General features: G+C 41.0%; 1 protein-coding gene across 1 annotated transcript in view; it reads right to left on the reverse strand.

Annotated features, from left to right (window-relative positions):
* The window catches only part of USP24 (ubiquitin specific peptidase 24), a 140,593-nt gene that overhangs the window by 71,225 nt on the left and 47,425 nt on the right, over window positions 1-21,943 (reverse strand). The window contains exons 9-24 of the mRNA XM_042951574.1: window positions 20,493-20,567; window positions 19,755-19,913; window positions 18,934-19,048; window positions 18,625-18,728; window positions 16,388-16,495; window positions 16,107-16,202; window positions 15,855-16,016; window positions 15,609-15,656; window positions 10,207-10,314; window positions 9,380-9,529; window positions 8,382-8,513; window positions 7,417-7,528; window positions 6,215-6,291; window positions 4,845-4,985; window positions 4,607-4,660; window positions 3,480-3,595 (exon numbers count right to left, since the gene is read on the reverse strand). Coding sequence (XP_042807508.1) covers window positions 3,480-3,595; window positions 4,607-4,660; window positions 4,845-4,985; window positions 6,215-6,291; window positions 7,417-7,528; window positions 8,382-8,513; window positions 9,380-9,529; window positions 10,207-10,314; window positions 15,609-15,656; window positions 15,855-16,016; window positions 16,107-16,202; window positions 16,388-16,495; window positions 18,625-18,728; window positions 18,934-19,048; window positions 19,755-19,913; window positions 20,493-20,567 — 1,757 coding nt within the window. The remainder of the gene's footprint in view (window positions 1-3,479; window positions 3,596-4,606; window positions 4,661-4,844; window positions 4,986-6,214; window positions 6,292-7,416; window positions 7,529-8,381; window positions 8,514-9,379; window positions 9,530-10,206; window positions 10,315-15,608; window positions 15,657-15,854; window positions 16,017-16,106; window positions 16,203-16,387; window positions 16,496-18,624; window positions 18,729-18,933; window positions 19,049-19,754; window positions 19,914-20,492; window positions 20,568-21,943) is intronic.

Below are 21,943 nucleotides of genomic sequence, written 5' to 3' on the forward strand. Positions count from 1 at the left end.
TTTGAGCCCCGCTTCAGGCTCTGTGCTGACAGCTCAGAGCCTGGAGCCTGCCTCACATTCTGTTTCTCTCTCTCTGTGCCCCTCCCCTGCTCACACTCTGTCTCTCTCTTTCTCTTTCAAAAATAATTTAACGTTAAAAAGAATTTAAAAAACACACACAAGTGTTAAGAATTATTATCCTATAGGTTTTCAAAGTGCTTGAGAAATCAACACTCATCAGGGGACAACCATCTCTGGAACAGGCAACATATAGCAAGGTTAAGTGCTAGCTTAACCCCTGAAAATGAGACCCGAGATCCCTTTTGGTCAGACTTAGGGAATATTACTTATTATCTGAATTAACGAGACTCTAACGTCCAGCAGCTTATGTACTCACAGCTCCATATTTGATTCTAAAGACAACATTACGTGTGTTAACATCAAGAGATGGAAATCCAAATGTCCTTAATTTAAACATGTGCTCTCCCAGAAAAGAAAGTCTAGGCATTTCAAACAGGCATCTTTCTAAATCTGAAAAGAGGTACTAACACTTTCTAACAATTGGTCTGGTTGGCTGATTAGCAGTACTGAAAATTCTACTTTAGAAAGAGTTTGTTAAATACGCTGTAATAGTACTGTTAAATATATTTAACAGAGTTCTAAATTCTTTCAGGCTACGGGCAAGAACTAGAATTTGATATTCAGGTGGGGAAGCTTGAGGAATATCTAAATGCTATAGTAAGAGAATTATTTAAAAAAAAAAAAAGGTTTTTTTTAACATTTACTTATTTTTGAGAAACAGAGTAAGACAAAGCGTGAGCAGGGGAGGGGCAGAGAGAGAAGGAGACACAGAATCTAAAGCAGGTCCAGGCTCTGAGCTGTCAGCACAGAGCCCGACGCAGGGCTCAAACTCATGAACCATGAGATCATGACCTGAGCTGAAGTCGGACGCTCAACCGACTGAGCCACCCAGGTGCCCCTATAATAAGTGAATTATTGAGTGAACTATCTTAATTGTGCCTCAATAATGAATTAAATCTCAGACAACATTGCAGACCACTGTAGAGATGAGAGAATAACTTTCCCCCGTCCGCCACCAAAGGTGGAACTATGGTCACTGAGAAGTTCTCTCAAAACCAGTGAAATAAGAAACTATAATGTCGTGGTTCAAATGCAACTTTGAAATTATACACTCCTATGAACAGTGTTTGGAGTTTATAATAAGAACAGTTAAGAACTATCCTGTGGCTGTGCTCTGTAGTCAGTCAAATATGAAATGAAATGATTCAGAATAAAAAACACTTAGTAAAAAGAGAGAAAAATAACACACTTATTTAAAGATATTGCAGTTTGGAAATCCCAATCCAATAGTTCAAAATTGGATTTCTATTCTGGTTTGTCAGATAAATGAATCATTAAGGACCTAGGTCATAAAGATGGACCACATCTTACAAACATGTAACTAAAGACTCTTAATATGCATTTTTTAAAAGTTTATTTATTTTGAGAGAGGGAGTGAGTGAGTGAGCAGGGGAGTAGCAGAGAGAGAAGGAGAGAGAATCCCAAGCAGGCTCCGCACTGCCAGCACAGAGCCTGACGCAGGGCTCAAACGCACGAACCATGAGATCATGAACTGAGCTGAAACCAAGAGTTGAACACTTAACCGACTGAGCCACCCAGGTACCCCTACTCTTAACATGCATTCTTAATGAGAGTCTATTTAAGATACACTTCCAACAATGTGGGAACGCAAAGGTCATGAGTTGAATCTATAATCACTTTCCGCCATTTTAACTGGGTTTTTTGGGTAAGATTTTATCTTTAAGTAATCCCTATATATAACGTGGGGCTTGAACTCACAACCCCGAGGTCAAGAGTTGCATGCTCTACTGAATGAGCCAGGAAGGCGCCCTGCTTTCTGGCATTTAAAAAAAAAAAAGTCCAAGAGGGTTGAATTTTATTGGAGCCTCTCTAATATTAGTATCACTACATAGTACTCATTTATTTTTTATTTTTATTTTTTTAAGTTTTTTTACATTTATTTATTTTTTGAGAGACATAGAGAGACAGAGCACAAGTTAGGGAGGGGAAGAGAGAGAAGGAGACACAGAATCTGAAGCAGGCTCTAAGCTCCCAGCTGTCAGCACAGAGCCCGACATGAGGCTCGAACTCACAAACTGTGAGATGGTGACCTGAGCCGAAGTCGGATGCTTAACCAACTGAGCCACCCAGGCGCCCCCACGGTACTCATTTAAAAAAAGATGATGAGGGGCGCCTGGGTGGCGCAGTCGGTTAAGCGTCCGACTTCAGCCAGGTCACGATCTCGCGGTCCGTGAGTTCGAGCCCCGCGTCAGGCTCTGGGCTGATGGCTCGGAGCCTGGAGCCTGCTTCTGACTCTGTCTCCCTCTCTCTCTGCCCCTCCCCTGTTCATGCTCTGTCTCTCTCTGTCCCAAAAATAAATAAAAAAACGTTGAAAAAAAAAATTAAAAAAAAAAAAAAAAAAAAAAGATGATGAATGTGAGCAAGGCTATTGTGCTTTGATTCCTATTCTAAAGGGAGCCTTTAAAAACAAGAAGAACTGTAAATAAAAATAAATAACATATGTACATACATAGAGTCATTCCGAGCAGGGAGAGACAATACGTGCACCCATCACTTAGAGGGCAGCAGAGCAGGCCTCGTTCTGAACACCTACCAAGGTTTCCTGGGCATCAGTGATTGGGGGCTGCTTACTAAGAATAGAAGGCTCAGAAAACCTCACAGTAGCATCTGAGCTATGCTTCAGTCTAATGTTTCTGAATACTCACCTATGTTCCTCACTGTATCAAAGAACTATAGCAAATACTGAACTCGGGTTTCACTGATAATATTTGAAAACACTAAACAGGGCAATCTAACAGGAGACTTCAGCTCAAAGTTTGAACACAAATATCTGGGGGTTAAGTTCTTGTTAGAAGTTATTGAAAACTAATTTTAAGGAAATAATATTTTAACTATGATGTTATTATAATGCACAGTTTTAATTAATCATTACCGTCCGTCTCATTTTGCACGTGCTGTTAAGTGCCCTGGATTTGGGCACCAGGAGACAGGTTATGTCTCAGTAAGTACATACTTCAAACTTGAAAAATTACTCTTCACACAACGAGTATATCTTTAGTCTGTTGTAAAGAGTAGCTTACTCCTATTTACACAGAGTCAAAGTGAAAGAATTCAAATTTTAAAAAAAAGTAACAAAACAACAAAAGTTGTCCAGTAGGCACAGGATCGGGGCAGACCACTACTTGGTTCTGGTGACAATGACCTACGGATCTTCAGAAAAAAAATGCAGATCTGGGATGTATGACAGGAATACGCAATTTCTCAGGATACGACTCTCTGCAAAAACTATGACACAGAATGAGGAAAATCAACCAAAAAAGAAGCCAGTTATTTTTCCAAACAGGTACATGTGTATTTACGCATCGTGTGAGTACGTGCTGTAATTTCTGCACACTTACCTATATGGAGACTGAACGGATGTTGCTACGGTTGGCATAGCAGTTGCCGTAAGCATTTTTGTTGCTCTGGTCACTGCATGCGTCAGAGTGGGGCCACCAAGTGCTGAGCTGGCCGCCTGTGAAACATGAAACCATCATTCTATTATCAGGGTTTCTCAAACCTCGGGCCGATTGCTACCTTGGGCTGGATGGACGCTTTTCGTTGTTAGAGGGCTGTCCTGGGCTTTGCAGGATGTTTAGCCACATCTCTGATTTCTAGTCACTACCCACCTACTGCTACCAGAAAGGTCTCCAGACATTGCCAAATGCTCTCTGGGAGGCAAAATAACCCCTGGCTGAGAACTACTGTTTTACATATGTGAATACTTAAACAGTACCTCATTTAATTAAGGTACTTGAATACTTTAAATGGCTTTTTATGATGACAGATTTGGGTGAAGTCACAGATTTGGGTGAAGAACTATGAAAATCCTGCACAGATTCAAGCATGTATTCGTCATCACGAGGTTTAACTTCTTGACCTCTGGGGGCAGTAGCATTACGTTTCTGGAATAGGTAAAAAACTTAAACACAACTTAAGAACAGAAATGACTGTTTAACGCTTTAACCATCATGCTGGAGCCAAGGCACTGGAAATGTATGTGAGATAGTATCACACAGCAGGCTTCTAATGGACAAAGGCAACCAATACCACCTGCTATGGCCTTTAATAGCATCTAAGATATAATCGCAGCTGAAACATGGGCAAGGGTGGGAAAAACAAGTTCTTGCATAAAAACCCTGGGCAGAAAAGGAAAAAGGGGAGAAGAATCTACTAGAAATGTGGAATGTCGAGTAGGCCCGTTTTCTGAAGACAGTTCCCTTACCCCAAAAGGGGGGGGCGGGTGGAGCGGGGAGGAGACGTGGTGGAAAGAGAAGCAAAGCTTCCCTACGGAGGACATTTCTGTACTGGGGGAATCCAGGCAAATGTCTGTTCCCTCTGTGACAATATAATACGGCTGACAAATTCTTCGACAGAATCCAGCCACAAATATCAACATGACACATGATCTCAAACAGAAAATTACAAAAGGAAAAATGTCAAAGCATTTATTTCAAAAACATGTTAAATAAAATTTGCCACTCACTTCTAATCTCGTGTAACAATCAGCAATAAACTTCTTATGTAACGATACGGAATCCTAAAAGTAAGAGGTACATGGAAATTAAAATTAGTCCGACATTTAATTGCCATCATTAGTAACGAGAAAACATCAAAATAAAAAAGCCAATTTTCAGGCACGCCAAAGGTCACAACTTATCAAAAAATATATATATATAATTTTCTGTTTTGTGTGTAAGTACCTTCTGTCCTTTGATACCCACCTTCTTCAATCTGGGATTTAGATTAATGTAACTATAGTTTATGATTAACTGAATAGCTTCATTAGCAATTTCTTCATCAGGTGATTCCATGGCTATTTTCCAAATGAAATCCATTCCTATCAATTCCAGCTTTTCTACATACTGTTCAAAAGAAAAAAATCATACAGCACACCAAGGTCACAAAATTACAATTATTTTCTGTTATATCATTAAGTCCACACCTTTCAGTTTAATATGCATTAAGGCTGCGAAAGCCAAGACATATGAGAGCACTACTGTACTATATTTTAAATCAAAAACAACTAACCACAGAAACACTGGGCTATGTCCATGGCAACCAGGGGAGATATGGAGAGTTTTCTCCAGATGTTCCTAAACCCAAGCTGGAAATCTACCCAAGCAGGTTACAGAAAATAGCACAGGAGTGAAGGAGCACCAGCTTCAGGAGCTTGTCCTCAAAAGGAAACAGAGCCAGGCTAGAAGTGGTTAATAATCCTTGAGGCTCAATCGGGTCTTCCCAAAGCGCAGTTCAAATGGCAGGATCCAAGCTTACAAGATCTTGTAAAAATTTGTACCATCCACGAAGCCAGGCCTTGAACCAAAAGAGTTAGGTCTTAAAAAAGACCATTATTTACTGCCTTTCTTTTTTTAAGGTTCACATGTAAATATAAACATAAGTTGCATACATTCGACAGATCCTCACATTCTCCTGCTTCACTGTCTGTTCCTAAAGTTTTCTCCCCAAATCCCTGTCGCTATGATGAACCGAAGATTCATCTTCAGAATGAAAGATGTTATTTTTTTTTAATCTTTTATTTATTTTTTGAGAGAGAGACAGAGTGTGAGCAGGGGAGGAGCAGAGAGAGAGGGAGACACAGAATCTGAAGCGGGCTCCAGGTCCCGAGCTGTCAGCACAGAGCCCGATGAGGGGCTCGAACTCACAAACCGTGAGATCATGACCTGAGCCAAAGTCGGACGCTCAACCGACTGAGCCACCCAGGCGCCCTAAGATGTTGTTATTTTTTAGGAACACATCCATTACTGGATCTGAGGAGCTGGAAGCTTCGATAAAACTATCCCTGTCCTGCATTCACATAGCCACAGGAGGATGCTGGCTGCCCTGGGTCAGCAAGAAGCACAGAGGGATGAGAAGTCAACTTTGTTCTCCCGGGCAGTTAGCGAGGTGTCGCTGTGCCAGAAAGGGAGCCTCCGTTACGCTCTAAGAGAAGCTCTGTCATCAAAGCAAAAGACGCAGTTGAGGCGATGCCCATTCTTTAAAAAAGGTCGTGTTTTCTCTCAATTAGAACACCTTTTTTGCCATGTTTTACTAGACTATCCAGATTATCCAGATTTTGGAAGAAGGTACTTACCAACTGAGCTCCTTGTCGTTTCAGTCGATGATCACAAAGATTCACATTTTCAAAAAAAGTCTTAAATAAGTTAAACCCTGAAATTACAGAAGGTCAGATAAATTCATGCACTCTAAGTAACACAGATAACCAAGGAAGAGACTCAAAGTATATCAAGAGCCAAAACTGTAAAACTCTTGGTACACAACAGACATAAATGTTCAAGACCTCCAATTAGGCAACGGTTTGTTAGATATGGTACCAAAAGCACGAGCAGCAAAATAAAAAGTAGGTAAATTGAACCTCATCAAAATTAGGAGCTCTTGTGCTTCAAAGGACTATAAGAGAGTGAAAAGACCACCCACTGAATGGGACAAAATATATGCAGAGTGTCTATCGGATGAGGTGCCACTAGGCAGAATATATAAAGAACTCTCACAACTTAACAATAAAAAGACCAACAGCCCAATTCATGATGGGCAAAAGGTCCGAACAGACATTTCTCCAAAGAATATAGACAAACAGTCAATAAACACATGAAGAGATGCTCAATATCCTTAGTCATCAGGGAAACGCAGACCAAAGCCACGAGATAACACTTCACACACACCAGGACGGCTAGAATAAAGACGACAGACAGTAACGAGGATTGGTGAAGATGTGACAAAACTGAAACCCTCAGATGTTGCTGGTAGGATTATAAAACGGTGCAGCCACTTTGCAAAATAGTCTGACAGTTCTTCAAAATGTTAATTATATGATTCAATTCCACTCCTAGGTATATACCCAAGAGAAATGAAAACTAATGTCCACACAAAAACTTGTACATGAATGCTTACAGCGGTGTTATTAGTAATAGCCAAAAGTGATTAACACTTCAGTATCCATCAGTGATGAATGGATAAATAAAATGTGGTACATTCATACAATGAAATATTATTCAGCCATAAAATAGAATGATACTGATAAGTGCTACCATTTGACAACTGAAATGGTAAGGCCATATAATTTAAAGTGAATCACGAGATACCATTTACATAAAAAGGAATTAATCTGTGTATATAAACACAGGTATACACAGATATGTCTTTATACGCATAAAGAAAAGTCCAGAAGGATAATCCAGACTGCTTAGTTGCTTCTGAGAAGTGGGCTTACAGGGAAAGGAAAGAATCACATTTCTTAAAGAACTGAGAAAAAAAGACTTGAAGTTTTCTTCCTACCATTCATGGTGATTTCATATGACTCCAATTTAAGAATTTTCTCCTTGAAAAGCTGCTGCTGAACGTCACTCTCGAGATCATGTTGGCCTTTTGTAAACCATTCAAAACACATCTGTGGATTAAGACAAACATTACCCTATAACTAAAATTCATTTTAGGCAAATACTTATTCCAAAGTGGGAGACAGAAGATAGGCTATGTTCAATGCTGCAAAAATTTGTATTACCAGGGACAACGGAAATGCCTGGAACGCCAGAGCCAAATAAAGCAGTTCCTAGCAGCCCTTCCCTCAGATAATGAAAATATACACTCCTACTGTTCAATGAAGGTTAGACTTGGGCTTGCCCACTAACGTTTATTCATAAGCCTTGTTGTGTGCCAGCCGCTGTGCTGGGCACGGGCATTTATTCAGTCCTTTCAACAATCCTAGGAAGTAGTTACAACTCTGCAAACGGAGATGAGCACACAATTCATCGTTACAATACGCCAAGTCAGGTGTTCTGCTCCTGGCTTAATCTATTTTCAGCTGTTTAATTATAGTCAGAAAAAAATCTGTCTGGGCATTTATTCTTCTTTGTGTTTAGAATACAACAAAGAAGTTTGTGTTTGTGCTTCTGCCGTACGACATCATTGCAGGAACTCAAAGTTCTTGGTTGGTAACTTGAAATTAGTTCCATGGGAGGGAGAAAAATTATAAGACATACCGAGAATTCTTCAGCTGTGCTCTTTCGGCTCAATTTGGTTTTGTCCAGAATGGTATAAAAATTACCGAACTCATACGTTTATGTCATAGATATATATCATATAATGTATTTTTTTAGCACTTACAGCTCCTGGCCGATCAGCATAAATGTGTGTTTAGCAAATTGAGAAGCATTTAGAATCGACGATATGAGACCCATAAAAAAGGTAAACTATAGAAGCCCCACCTCTGCCTTATTTTAGCCACACTACCATCTTCTTACCTCTCTATCCAATTCACAAACATCCTGGCCAGTCACAAGACACTCCCAGATTTCCTTGGCACGATTCCAACCCAGATACAGAGTGGCTTCTTGCAAGAAAAATGCTAGAAATTTTAGATGGGCCTCTAAATACTGCAAAAAGAAGTAATGCTGATTAGTTAACTCCAGGCATTCCTACGCAAAAGCAAAATTAAAACACACTTTTTAAAAATTAAAACAAGAATTCTACCTAACGCTTGCACATATAATTTAGGGTAAAATAAAAGCGAGACATCTGTTAACAGCACGATACAGTGGAAACTACTTCAAGTCTGTTACAACTTCTAGTCAAGTTGGATGGCAGTAAAATATCATCTCCGTAACCTCAAACTGAAATACCGCAAACACTGGTTAAGTTTTTTTTCTAATTTTTAAAAACAATATTACTAATCAACTGATTTGAAAAACGAAAGCAGTTCTCCACAGCATAGACCATTATCATTTCATATGAAAGGCAGAGGAAACATGGTCATCTTTATCACTTTATCGTATGCAGTTCTAAGGTGATTTGCTGAATGATTCGCCCACAAATAACAACTTCCTAAACTGTTATTTTAAAATGGTTATAGTTGGGGCGCCTGGGTGGCTCAGTCGGTTGAGTGGCCGACTTCGGCTCAGGTCACGATCTTGCGGTCCATGAGTCCTAGCCCCGCGTCAGGCTGTGTGCTGACAGCTCAGAGCCTGGAGCCTGTTTCAGATTCTGTGTCTCCCTCTTTCTCACCCTCCCCCGTTCATGCTCTGTCTCTGTCTCAAAAATAAATAAACGTTAAAAAAATAAATAAATTAAAAAAAAATTGTTTAAAATGGTTATAGTCAAAACATAAAACTGCTCCATCGCTACAAAGAAACCTCATGCCACCTCTTTAGCGCGACACCCTACCGGTATCGTGTTCATAGTTCGCGCGCAAATAGCCAAACGGATGCTGTAAAGCGCGACACGAAAGCACAGCTCCGGATACCTCCCGGTAAGTGTATCGGCCATCCACCAGCGTGGAACCAGTCAAGCCTCCGGGTCCAGCCACAGCGGCTGCAAGTCGATGACAAGCTATCAAACTTCCGGTCACCAACTTCACGATTTCAAAATTTTTCTTCAAGTCTTGAATGATGCTCTTGGCAAAAAACAACAAAAAGAAAAATGGCATGAGAATCTGCAGTCATTTTGTGAGTTTAGCAGAAGCTTCCGCGTCAGCACGTAGCCCTAGTGAGGGACTGCAAATCTAAGGATTGCTTCACTGAGGATTCATTCCCTACACAAAAGCAAACAAAATCATCTAGTATGTGCACTTACTAGGGAACTCATAAACTTCTCTGCTAATGTTCTGCTTCTAGAGACATTCTCTCTTTTTTTTAAAAGACGGGTTTCAGAAAAGAATCTTTTCGCTTCTTGCGTACTTTTCAGGTCTTTCCTCCCAAGTCTCGTACACTGAAGAAGCTCTGGGTCCTTTAAACAATCTCATCTTCCTGAGATCAAATGTCTTTAAATCTTTTCGACCACAGTTCTAAAATACCATTCAGCCTTTTAAAAACTGGCATAATCATGTCAATCAATTAAGGAAATAAAAAGGAAATGAATCAAGGATGTTGCAAAAGAAGAGCTCTTGTAGAAATGAAAGCAGAATGATGTTTGAACTCAAGATTATTAAAGAATATAAATGAGCTGTTTTAATAATCATAAAGATGTAAAATAGTGACTTTACAACTCAGCCATTTTATTTATGTTTTGTTATTAGAGAAGTTGTGTAAGTAGGCAGAATTGTATGCTGATCAAATATAGCTGCTCTCTTACCTTGTCTTGCTTTTGATAGGTCTGCTTTATAAACGAGCGGGTGATCTCGTGGAGCTGACGCAAGGCTGGCACCACCCACACAAACTGGGGATTATTAAGCTGAGACGACTAGAGTTAAAAAGAAGTTACATGAGTTACATCTAGAAATAAATGGCAGGCAAAATTTATTAGCTATAAAAATTTCCCAAGTCGATTAGGTTTGATGCTAGACATTCTATTATTTTTCTGTCCACACTGCTCATTTACAGCTCATCTCCATGCACTCGTAAGTCAGTCTTCAACTTCTTATTCCGCATGCAATTTCCTAAGGCCAAGAACTGCAAACAGGAGTGGATGTGAAGTGACAGTAAATGTATAGGGTACATCAGCAAAAAACAGACGACAAGGGATTAGCAATTTCAGAGGATAGATTAAGTAGCACAGGCTGCTAGGACATGTTGACATGATCAAATGAACTGACGGGCAAAGTTTAACTTGGATAATACTGGACTGGCTGGTGAGGAAAATGGTATAGAAGTATGATTTTCTACAATTATATGATTAAGATACCAATGATATGATCAAGACACTGATAGTGGTCTATATATTCAAGAAAATACTCATGACCTGCTTATATCTCCTAGTTAAAACAATTTTGCAAGAGAGAATTCAATTTTTATTAATTATTACAGCCACTTTACATTTGTACTTTGTATTTTTCAGAAACACTTTCAAACGTTATTTCTGAAACTGGTACAGAACAATCCAGATCTTTGTAGTACGTATCTGAAAAGTCTGATGTTCGTGAAATAATCTTTAAAAACAGAACTGCTCTCTAATATAGAACAGCTTTCAAATTAAGAGATCTGTAAAATTTGGAAGGCTGTCAGTTTAACACTATTAATCAAATAATCGATTAAGTGTCTAAAAAACTGAGTACAAGTTTTAGGTCCTTAGCCTTTATTTTCAAGGCTGAATTTTGCTTTCGTTTTCAAAGCCTTCTTGCTTCTTCACGTCTTTCAGTAACCTGAAGACCTTTATGGGGCAGAAAATACTTCTGAAAAAACCTACTTTCTGTCTTTGGCAGAAAAACAGCATACTACTGAATATGTAAACGAGAGCGAGCTATTGCCCAAAACAAGACTGGTCTTCTTGGAGATCAGCCAACCAATCGCAAATACCGTATTTCCTGGATTCTAAGATACAGGTTTTATAAATTTCAACATTTCTGAAATTGACACTTTTTACAATTTTGTCAAAAGTAACTGAGCAGCCACTAGGGGGGGAGAAAGTTTTGACACAGCTGTCCTTACCTGCGTACGTGCACCCCTAGCTGTATATGAAAGGTATCTACTTGTTCGTCTACCCGTCATGTTAGTTGTGACCTCATATATGTAGCACCAAACAAGGATGGCTTCTTAACTTGAATTTAGATCACAAATTTGTTACTTAAACTGTCAAAGAGATGACACTACGATGGAACAGGATTAGCCTGTCGTGTCTGTCAACTCAAAAGCAAAGAATCCTGCCAGTGGTCTCAGTCTCAACGCCAGGAGAATTTGGTGTGACAGACTCGTACCCTGTGAAGGGCCGTGTCACCCACCACTAAATGTCTCTGTCCGAAGGTTGCACCCAAAATTCAAGAGAAGCTGTTTATCTTGTAGTATACACAACTTGACTCAGTTAAGGAAAAAGCAGCTTGAGTTTTACAAAAAAGGACAAGGACACAAAATTCCATAGTCTTTAACATGCCTCAGAAGGATACAGTCATTCTTACGGAGGTCAAAGTCACTACCAGATAATGAAAAGCACTGTGCCAGTGAAGCCGTACAGACTGGTCAGAAAGAGGCTTAGATGCAAACTCTTGAGTGTGAATTTAAACTAAAGAATGGTAAAACTAAAATGGAGCTTCTTTTTTCCTTCTCTGCAACTTACGAAATCTGTGATGCGGGTTGCAGTCACTGGCATCTTAGAATCAGAGAAATAAGGTACATATTAAAGGCCAACTGTTTGCAAGACCACCTACGTATTTGTGCTAAAACAGAAGAGTTGCAAAATGACAAAGATTAAAACCCTAAGGCTTAAGTCCAAACTCATACCTACCAAAAGGATTATAAACATGAGGATATAAATATGAACCCTCTAGCAAATAATCAGATATATTAAAAAGCAGTCTTAGGACGATTTCAGTTAATTATGGTTAGAATATTTTTATTTAACATAGAAAATCATCCTTTGAAAGTAGCTCACCATCCAATAAAATTCAGGAAATCAAATAAAATTGGAATTTAAAAAGTATTTCTGATATGGCCTTTCTAAAGTTTAGCAAACAGGAAAGATGTTATTTATTCCATCATATCCACGACATGATGTTGCTCAGTTACAAGAAAAATTTAAATTATTTTTCTCCGCTTACCAAAAGGGCAAGAGACTACGGTGAACAATTAAAATGAGCACATTTGATAATGCCTGGTAATGGAGCTGAGATTTCATAAGTAGGCGGTAACGGTATGTCCAAATTAGACCTCAATATCAGATGAAGCCTTCAAAGTCAATTGGTATAGCCTGCAAACCTATGCCTAAATCCTCAGTCACTCTGGTTTAACGGCTAGTCTCCTAGTGCTTCCCGTGATGAGGAGACAGTGCATTCTACCGCCGACTTCTCACGGAAAGTTCACTGCTCTCTCATATTGAAACAGGCCTCCCGCGACTTCTTGGGAGACATAAAAAGTCGGTGGGATCAAACTTCTCTATCGCAATCTAAGTCTCTAAAGAACACTTTCATATTCTTTCTTGAATTTTCTTCTCAAAGCTGAACATCCCCCCTTTCTCATCTGTCTTCTTTTTCCAGACCTAGCCATTTACCCTAGATTCAAAGCACACATTTTTGCATGGGAGGACGTTTTTAAAAAAGTATTTCCTCCTGTGCTAACCACATCACTGTGAGGCTGTACTGAGGACATCTTGCTACTTTTGCTTTGAATTACGTGCTTTGGCAAGTAGAGGCCACTCCACTCTGGGTAAGTAATGATTTTAGTGTCCTCACAGGGTGAAGGGGCGGAATAAGAGGAAGGGGCGGGCATCCACCTAGAAGCTGCCAGGCACTGTGCTGGGGGGCAGGGGTGGTGCTGAAGAGAATGACTTAGGGAATACCCAAACACTGCTACTTGAGTAAAAACGACTTTTTTGGCTCAGTGATTTTTTTTTTTTTTTGGATGCGTACATTTAAATTTTTAATTGAAGGGAGAAAAGGAGTGAAATAAGAGGGAGAGGGTTGGGGGTAAACAGTGGAAGGTATAAAGGAAGCAAAGGAAAGAGGACCAAGGGAGCCAAGGGTAGGTATCCTGGCAGAATCTACAGAAATAAAGTTAAGAAATAAGGGTCGGAACTTCCGAACACAACAGTGGAATCTGGGAATTTTAAAAGTGTCAAAAGCAGAGGGAAGGGGAATCAGTTGGGGGAACAGAGGTAGCTGAGGGTGGGAGGGGAGTAAGAGGTGGGTGATCTTGTCTTACCCTTTGCTTAGTTTCTGTGTAGCCTGGCAGGGAGACATAATCCCCAGTCAGCCCACCTTGCTGCCTGGCAGGAAAGGGCATAGCATAGAAAAACACCTTTAGTGGCAGGATATAACTCACCCCCCTGCCTGGAGCCAGATCCAGGGGGCTCTGATCTTCCCGCTGCCCCCCTCAGCCATGTGTACTTTCAGAGCGAATGTGCGAGAGCACTCAGTCCACTGAAAAGTGCTATGTAAACGCAAGGTATTATTTGGAATGAAATCATGGTACATCAGAATTTCTTTAACTGGGAGCAGTGGGAAATAAAAACGGAAGGGCACTCCTTTCAAGTCTCACAAAATGACTCCAAAAATCGCCACGTGACTTGAGCTTTGTTATAAAACAACAGGCATGAATGAAGTGACCGCAAAGAGGGGCAACAAAGAGGCACCGACGCTACGACTAGAAGAGCGAAGTCATGCTGAGCCACGGCGAGGAAGGAGCAGGCGGCGGGAAAGGGGTGCTGGGTTCAAAAGCCATTTCCCTGGAGGCAGGAAAAAGTCCCTTGAGCTGGGACCCTCAGATTTATAGAGAAATGTATCTGCTGCTGAGAAGACAAGACTGTTTGTCTACAGATACCTTTTTGTCTTGCTATTGCTACTACTAGGGAAGGGTCTGAACTCCTCACACAACTCACTCTGGATGAGGGTCAACCGCAAAGACAGAGACTGCAACAAAGTATCTGAATTGCTAAGCTGAGAGAACTGGAAAAATTCACACTGTATCTGAGAGCGAGAGCAATGTTGTTGAATTAAAGGAACAATTCCTTAAAACCTGAGCATCATCACCTCCAGTTTGTGAGTGACTTTTTGAAAATCTCTAAGACTAGGTTATATGTAGAAAATTCACCTGATCACATTTCGGCATTAGAAATCTAAAACACAAAGTTCTTACGTGTCCCTAACTAAACTTTATGACCAAATATAACTTAATAAAAGCTCACTGAATCACCACGGCCTCTTAACAAGAGCTAAGAGTCTCTGAATATACCAATGAAAATTAGCAGTATTCAAGAACCTTTAAAGAAACACTTATTAATGAAAGCCAAGAAAAATGTTTAGCCAATGAAATTACTAAGCCACATTCACCAAAACCTTTTTTTATGTTACAATAAAATGAAATCCCTCCTGTTATGAGGCTTTCCATTTGGTCTGGGCAACCCAAGGGCCTCGGCTAGAGGAGGGCACTGCTTTGGTGGGGCGGGGGTGGGAGGTGGGGGTCCTGCCGCAACAGGGGAGGTCGCTCCAAGGAGCCGCCCCAAGATCAGCCCTCCGGAGCACAGACTGGATGTCTAAGCACTGCAGGGACGGGAGAGCTACAGTCATCATTGCTTACTCTGCTAACCATGCTTTCAAAGGGCAGCCCCTAGGTGCCCAGCAGGCTGGAGGCCGGAGCCCTGAGGCAAAGGGCTCCCAGAGCAGTGGCCCCATTGGCTGTCACCGCCTACGCCTGCCTCCTAGTATTGGGTCCTAGCAGCAAGACTCACCAAGGAATCACTTTATGAACACCTCTGAACTAGGCACCTGAACAACAACTATGTGCCAGCACTGAATGAACCTCCTTCTTCCCTTCTCTTTCTTCTCCCACTCTCCACTTCTCCCTCATGGCAGAAAAATGGGCATGGTATTTATGCAGAATCCATTGGACTCACTAAAACGGTGCACACTTCACATTTAGTTTACAAAAGAAGAAACTAAGTTAAAGGTCTTGTAATTTTATGAAAATAATAAAACTACCCTGTGAACGTGACCTTGGATTTGTGAATAGACGGCAGTTTCCGAGCATTACTCAAAGAAACACCAAAACACTTATTAAAAGAAATTATTAAATTAGTATACCTTTTGGGCGGTTCCATGTGAAAAGTCTTACCTTGAATCCGTCCTTCTTGTTTTTTTCCAAACCTGACCACTCTCCGGGCTGAAATGAATTTTGAGAGAAATGTAAGTGACTTGGTAGAAGTAGTACCTACAATTTCCAAATCTTGGACTCTAAGGTAAGAGTTTCCAGGTCGCACATTTGATTTACATAATAGGCTAAGAAATTCATTGGGTCCTAATTACTCAGACAATGCTACTGATGCTCTGACAACAAAAGGAGGTCGAAGGTAAGACCAACCCTTTTAATATCTTCTATGCACTTAATGATGTAGCTTCTCTTGATTGCTTCCTTCACCGCATATGCGTCACTCAGGATCGTCAGGTGCTCCTCCAGGGCTTGCTGGATAAGGCTACTGGGCAGGGTCGGAAGATGGGCCAGTTCCCAGAGTACATCTAACACCTACAATAACACCACACAAGATGAGCCCACACATGCACGAACAACCGCATAAAGTATGTGGAGCTGGAAAGATTAATTTCATCCTCCTGCCTTTCCAGATGTGGTCTCAAAGCGAGCTTCCCGGCCTATTCGTCCAATCAGGCTCAACAGCTTCTGTCTTACTCTATCGCTTTCCGTCTCCCAGCTCTGCGGAAGGGAAAAGGCAAGACAATCCAATTGTATCAAACCGGCAAAATATGCAGAAAGTTTACACCTGAGCTAGAAAGGTTCGATAAAGCAAGAAGAGTGTATGTTTAGATGCTTCCAGCTTAGAGGGGGAAGCTTCTTTTAGAAAAAACTTAAAAAGCTAGCATGTTTGACTGGACACGTACCTTCTGAATGAGAACAAACAAATGATTAAGCTGATCTGAATTAAATTTGACAGCTGCTGCAGCAATAATAGTATGGATGTTCTCGATCACAGTAGATGATTGTCCCGACTGGAAAAGGAAACATGGGGGGCAAGTTAAGTCCTGGAACTTGGAAAAAACCTCAGCCTCCCATCCCCCCCTCCTGCAACTGACAGAAGAGGAAAGCAAAACAGCAATAAAGATAAACTGATTCTAGTTTCATTGGCATTCCCTTGCATGAGAATACTGGCAAAACTAAAGGAAGGGACCCTTGTTAATGGCCATCAGTTGGCCTTGGTTAAATTCCTAGCAGTATTAAATCTTTCAAAAGATGACAATTAAGTGCTCAATCTGACATATTCACTTCAACGGGAGTGCAAAGTATTTTCGACTGGCAAATAAAGATTCAAATTGATTTCAGGACTTTACATTCACTTCCGGCTGAGGGGAGTCTTTACCTCCTTTTCTATTTTGCTCATAGATACATTGTAACTTCAATGAATAGCTATTTATTCCTTGGGCAGTAAGTTTCTGCTTCAGAGATGTAGGTCCTGTGGCTGTCCTTATGGCTGAAACTCACTTTATGACCTCAACCATGACTCCATCATGCCTCACTGCTCACCATGTGGAGGACTTGAAAGGCAGGGACTTTTTTAGAGTCAATTCCACAAGAATTTTCCAGTATCTGCCATATACAAACATTCACCGCATGCAGTAGGGATATACATTGTATCCATCATGATCTCTAATCTTTAGCCTTATGTGGACTCACAACTTACACTCAGGACATTCTGTGAGGGTATTCAATCAACGAAAGTGGACATGGGAAGTAAGATCTGTAGGACCCAGGATGGTTTTCTGTCAGTCCTGCACCTAACGTTCTAGAGTCTGCTCCCTGCTGCCAGGCTGCCAGACTGCCAATCACATTTCCTCTACTAGCTATGCTCCCGCTAGGTCCTGCCCAGGGGAGGCACTGCGGGGAGATGAGAAGGCAGGGGGAAGAAAGAGGCACTGCTCTGTGCTCAGGGACTGGACGCAGGTGCTGGCCCTGGTGGCAGCACGGGCTTCCAGGAGCCCTGCTGGGGGTGCCAGGCTCACGGGCAATCCCGGCATCTGCAGCGAAAGCATCTCCAAAAGCAGATTCCTTTCCTTGCACTTTGTATGCCCTTTCCCCACTCTGCTCCCCCAGCATTCCTGCTTCTCTCTTTTGCTCTTCCCCCCTAGCAACACCTTTGTCAACAACCCCCAGTATCCACTTCCCTCTGAGACACCTAGCGAGGCTTCTGTTTCTTGACCAGGTTCTGACTGATACGATGTCTAAGAGGGTACAGTCGAGGTGAGCTCCGGGCCTCTTTCTGGCTGGGCAACTAGATGAAGGCTAACACCATTACTGAAACAGACCAAAAAAGGACTAGGTACTGACATACTGGATTTGAGACGCCTACAAGATGGCATGCATGAAGGCACAAGAGTTACATGTACATTTACATACACTGCACTGGAGGGCCAAGAAGAGGTATGGATTAGGGACAGAATTCTGAGAGTCAGCAGCATCCAAAAGCAGTCAAAGCCACAGGAGTGGAGGAAACTGCTTAATGGAAAATTATACACTGAGGAAAGGGCTAAGGACTAAGGCTTGAAAGAAACTAACATTTACAAAGTAGAAGAGAATAAGTTAGTAAAGGAGACTTGAAGAGGGTGCCAGAAAAGTGGGAGGAAAATGAGTCAAATGGATATTAACAGAGCAAAGGAAAAAGAAAATGAAGGGTGTGGCTGACTCTGTCACAGCTGCTGAGGGTCCTGGTAAGCTGAGGTCTGTAAACTCAGTGTTACTTTCATCCTCATTTAACAGAACTGAACAGGAAACACCTATCCATGAACATAGATAAGCAAACACAGTGAAAAGAACAGGAGACTGACAGACAAAAGACATATAATTCCTAACCGCTGTGTGGCCTGTGGTAAAGCTTTTCATTTTTTTTCAATCTGAGACATGAGAAGACTAGACTAGCTGGGTAGTTTTACATCTTCTGAGTAGTGCAATCCTTTTTCACATATACAATCTTAGCAGAAGCCCTGAACTGCAAAACAGATTGGAGCAGCTCCGCTTTGACTAAAGCAGGATACAAGACCCATTTCCCTGCTTGTTCACCACTCTCCTTCCCTCTCCTTCTGACAGAAATGTCAGAAAAAGGCAAAAATAATTCTGATCAACTTACCTGTATCTTCCAAATTTTAGTAAGTTCATCTAAAGACAATTTACTGCCCAAGAGTTCAATAATCCCCTTTATACGATCACAGTATTGTGCTTGGTCTATGTTGCCTAAGGGAAGAAACACCCAAGAGGCAGACAGATTCAGTGAACATTGACTTTCTAAATACGATTCTATTAATTCAAAGCAATATTAACTCGCTACCAGATTTAAAGGCTAATACAGTCAAAACAACATTTTCACACCTTTCTTTGATATAAAAATACATCACTTACAACTACGTGTTAAGAAATATGTTTTTAAAAAGCAACTTACCTTCCAGTGCAATGGACAGAACTGAGTTTTCAACCAGCCAATCTAACAATCTGTCTGTATCTATAGCATTCTTCACAGATTTGGATAAAGTGCTATCTTCTATTAGTTTGGTTACCTAAGAAGACAGGATTATTGTGACAGAATCCAGCGCAAATATGCACAATCAAAATCTTCATATATATGTATACATACCCTGTGACTTTTACAGTGTTGCAATGTAGTCTGATAATTAGCCAAAATGTATCAAAGGCCAGTTACTGTAATAAGTTAACAGACTACTTATTCCTGATGTCTCTTTAAAAAGAACGTGGAGCCGGGGCACGTGGCTGGCTCAGTCAGTTGAGCATCTGACTTCAGCTCAGGTCATGATCTCGTAGTTCATGAGTTCAAGCCCCACATGGGGCTCTGTACTGACAGCTCAGAGCCTGGAGCCTGCTTTGAATTGTCTCTCTCTCTCTCTCTCTGCCCTTCCCCCACTCGTGCTCTGTCTCTCTCTTTCTCAAAAATAAATAAAAAAATTAAAAAAAAAAAAAAAGAATATGGAGCCAACAAGGGTACTCTCTGGGCAATTTCACAAAAACACTAAATATTTCCAAATATTTCAGAGAATGAATTTTGAATGTAACACATGTAGGAAGATCGCGTTAACAATTACGAACACAGATACCATTTTATATACAATCACTGTTACCTCTTTTTTGTACGATTACAAGAAATTATTCTGCTTCATTTCTCAACATTCTGATATTAATGACTGCAAGTTCTGGCAGAACTTAAAGCGTCTGTGCTTTAAGTCTTCTACAAACAAATACAAAACTTACTTCTTTGAGGGAATTCATTTTAGCGCTAAAATGTGGCGACTTCAGCATGCGCAGTAGGATGTCTAATCGAAGGTCATCCACCACGGTCACCAAATCCGGCTGGAAGCGCATGCAGAGTAACTTGATGGCAGACAAGAGCTCGGGGATGCTAACCAATCTCTTTTATTCAAAGCACACACAAACAGAAAAGGAGCCATGAGAACGTTTTGCTCCCAATTCAGACACGGGAGTACGGGACATTTTCAACAGCAATGGTTGGTGGTATCTCATACTCCATATGGTCAATTAACTAGTTTGCTTCTAAACAAAAGTTAGCACACAGGTGAGCAAAGGGAAGGATCCTGTGAGAATTCCAAGGTCAACAAAATAAAGACTGTTAAACTTAAATGCTAAAATTACTTTAAACAACTTTGGATAAGCTTGTAGTACTGAATTATTTAAAAGCTTCTTCAATGCTATACCTGTTAGAATACTCTCTAAATCAACACGTTAGTAAAATTCTGAATGGTATCACTTACTGAGAACCCTATAATCACTCTATTGATTTAATGCCAACCTGGTGCTTCAGAATACTGATGCTTTACAAAAAGCATTTCTTGGTTAGAAAATGTAAAATGAACTTGATGTGAGTTGTATATGACCAGAATCCAAAGAACGATGGTGTGTGAACCCCGAGTCCTGGCTGTGCTTTGAGGACTAACAGGCTCTGGGGCCTACCTGTCTGGAGACGGGATTTACCTTATCTTTGAGGTCCTTTTCCTCCACGCTCCGTACATCCTGGATCGCAGTGAGGATGACTGGGTCTAGCATCGGCTGCAGAAAAGACGTGCTGCGGTTAATAAAGACTCCGGATTCTGCCCCAGAGCTAGAGAGCAGACACTTCTTCATTCACACTTCACAAAGGACAGAGTGCAACGGAAGGATCTCAATTCTAGTACCCAGAGCCCCATAGCTAGCTAGCTCCTACCATCCCAAGTAGGCCCATACCCGACTCCATGCCCCAGCTCCTTTAATACCACATGGGTGCAATCCCTGTCATCACTATCTCAGAAGGGTCCTTTCAAAGAGCAACCAAAGACACATAAACTAACTTTTAAAACATGAAGCATGAGTAGGTATTATTTCTGTAATAAAGTAAATATTTGGTGGTTGATTTTAACAACTGCATATAAGCACAGACCACGAAAAAAAAAATGCTGTGATATGCACTATTTTTGTGTGCTGATATAAATGAGGCCTACAGACGAGACTCCTACAACACATAGCTCCGGGATGGTAGCATGATCAGATAACTAACTCTAAATATTACATGAGGAGGAGGAAAACACTAGCTAGGTCTAAATGCTCACTTCCAACTAAGTAAAATAATTTTTAAAAACTTATCTGGTGACAAGAGAAGATAGACAGCATATGGCTGTCAAAGCCAAGAAGACATTAGCAAAGAATTAAAATGACACCAGGCGATTATCCAACTGGGATTTCTTCCTCTACGCCTGCGTCCCCTGTCCAGGGAAGACTGGGGGCTGCTAGGGTAGGAGGCAAGCAGTGCTGTTCTCGTCAGTGGCACCCCCCGGCTCACTTCTCACTGCAGCTCAAAGGGCATGATCACCATTTTATAGACAAGAAGGCCAAAACACAGATGTTACATATGTCTTCCAAAGCATACAAGGGGCAAGTGGTAGAGACCGTTGTTAATTTACATCAGGTAATACGATGTGAACATGGTATGAGAATAAATTCAGAGCATGAATATATTGCTGAGTAAATTGAAGGTTGGCTAATTTGAAGCAGTCAAATATGCTTTGGTTGGAAATTCAATACTTTTTACTTTTTGAAGTCTGCTGTGCTTATTTATCTAAAACTTAGAATTTCTTTGTTAATTTTTTTTAGTCTTTATTCATTTTTGAGAGAGAGACACAGAGGGAGACAGAACACAAGGGAGGGAGGGAGGGAGGGGCAGAGAGAGAGAGGGAGACACAGAATCCGAAGCAGGCTCCAGGCTCTGAGCTGTCAGCACAGAGCCTGACGTAAGGCTCGAACCCATGAACTGTGAGATCATGACCTGACTCAAGGTTGGACGCTTAACCAACTGAGCCACCCAGGCATCTCTAAAACTTAGAATTTCTAAAGAATTTAATATTAATTAGAAGCTAGAACATTTATGCTAAATCTCTTTCCACAAGGCAATG

This window comes from Panthera leo, chromosome C1 (genome assembly GCF_018350215.1).
Source record: "Panthera leo isolate Ple1 chromosome C1, P.leo_Ple1_pat1.1, whole genome shotgun sequence".
Taxonomy (NCBI): Eukaryota; Metazoa; Chordata; class Mammalia; order Carnivora; family Felidae; genus Panthera; species Panthera leo.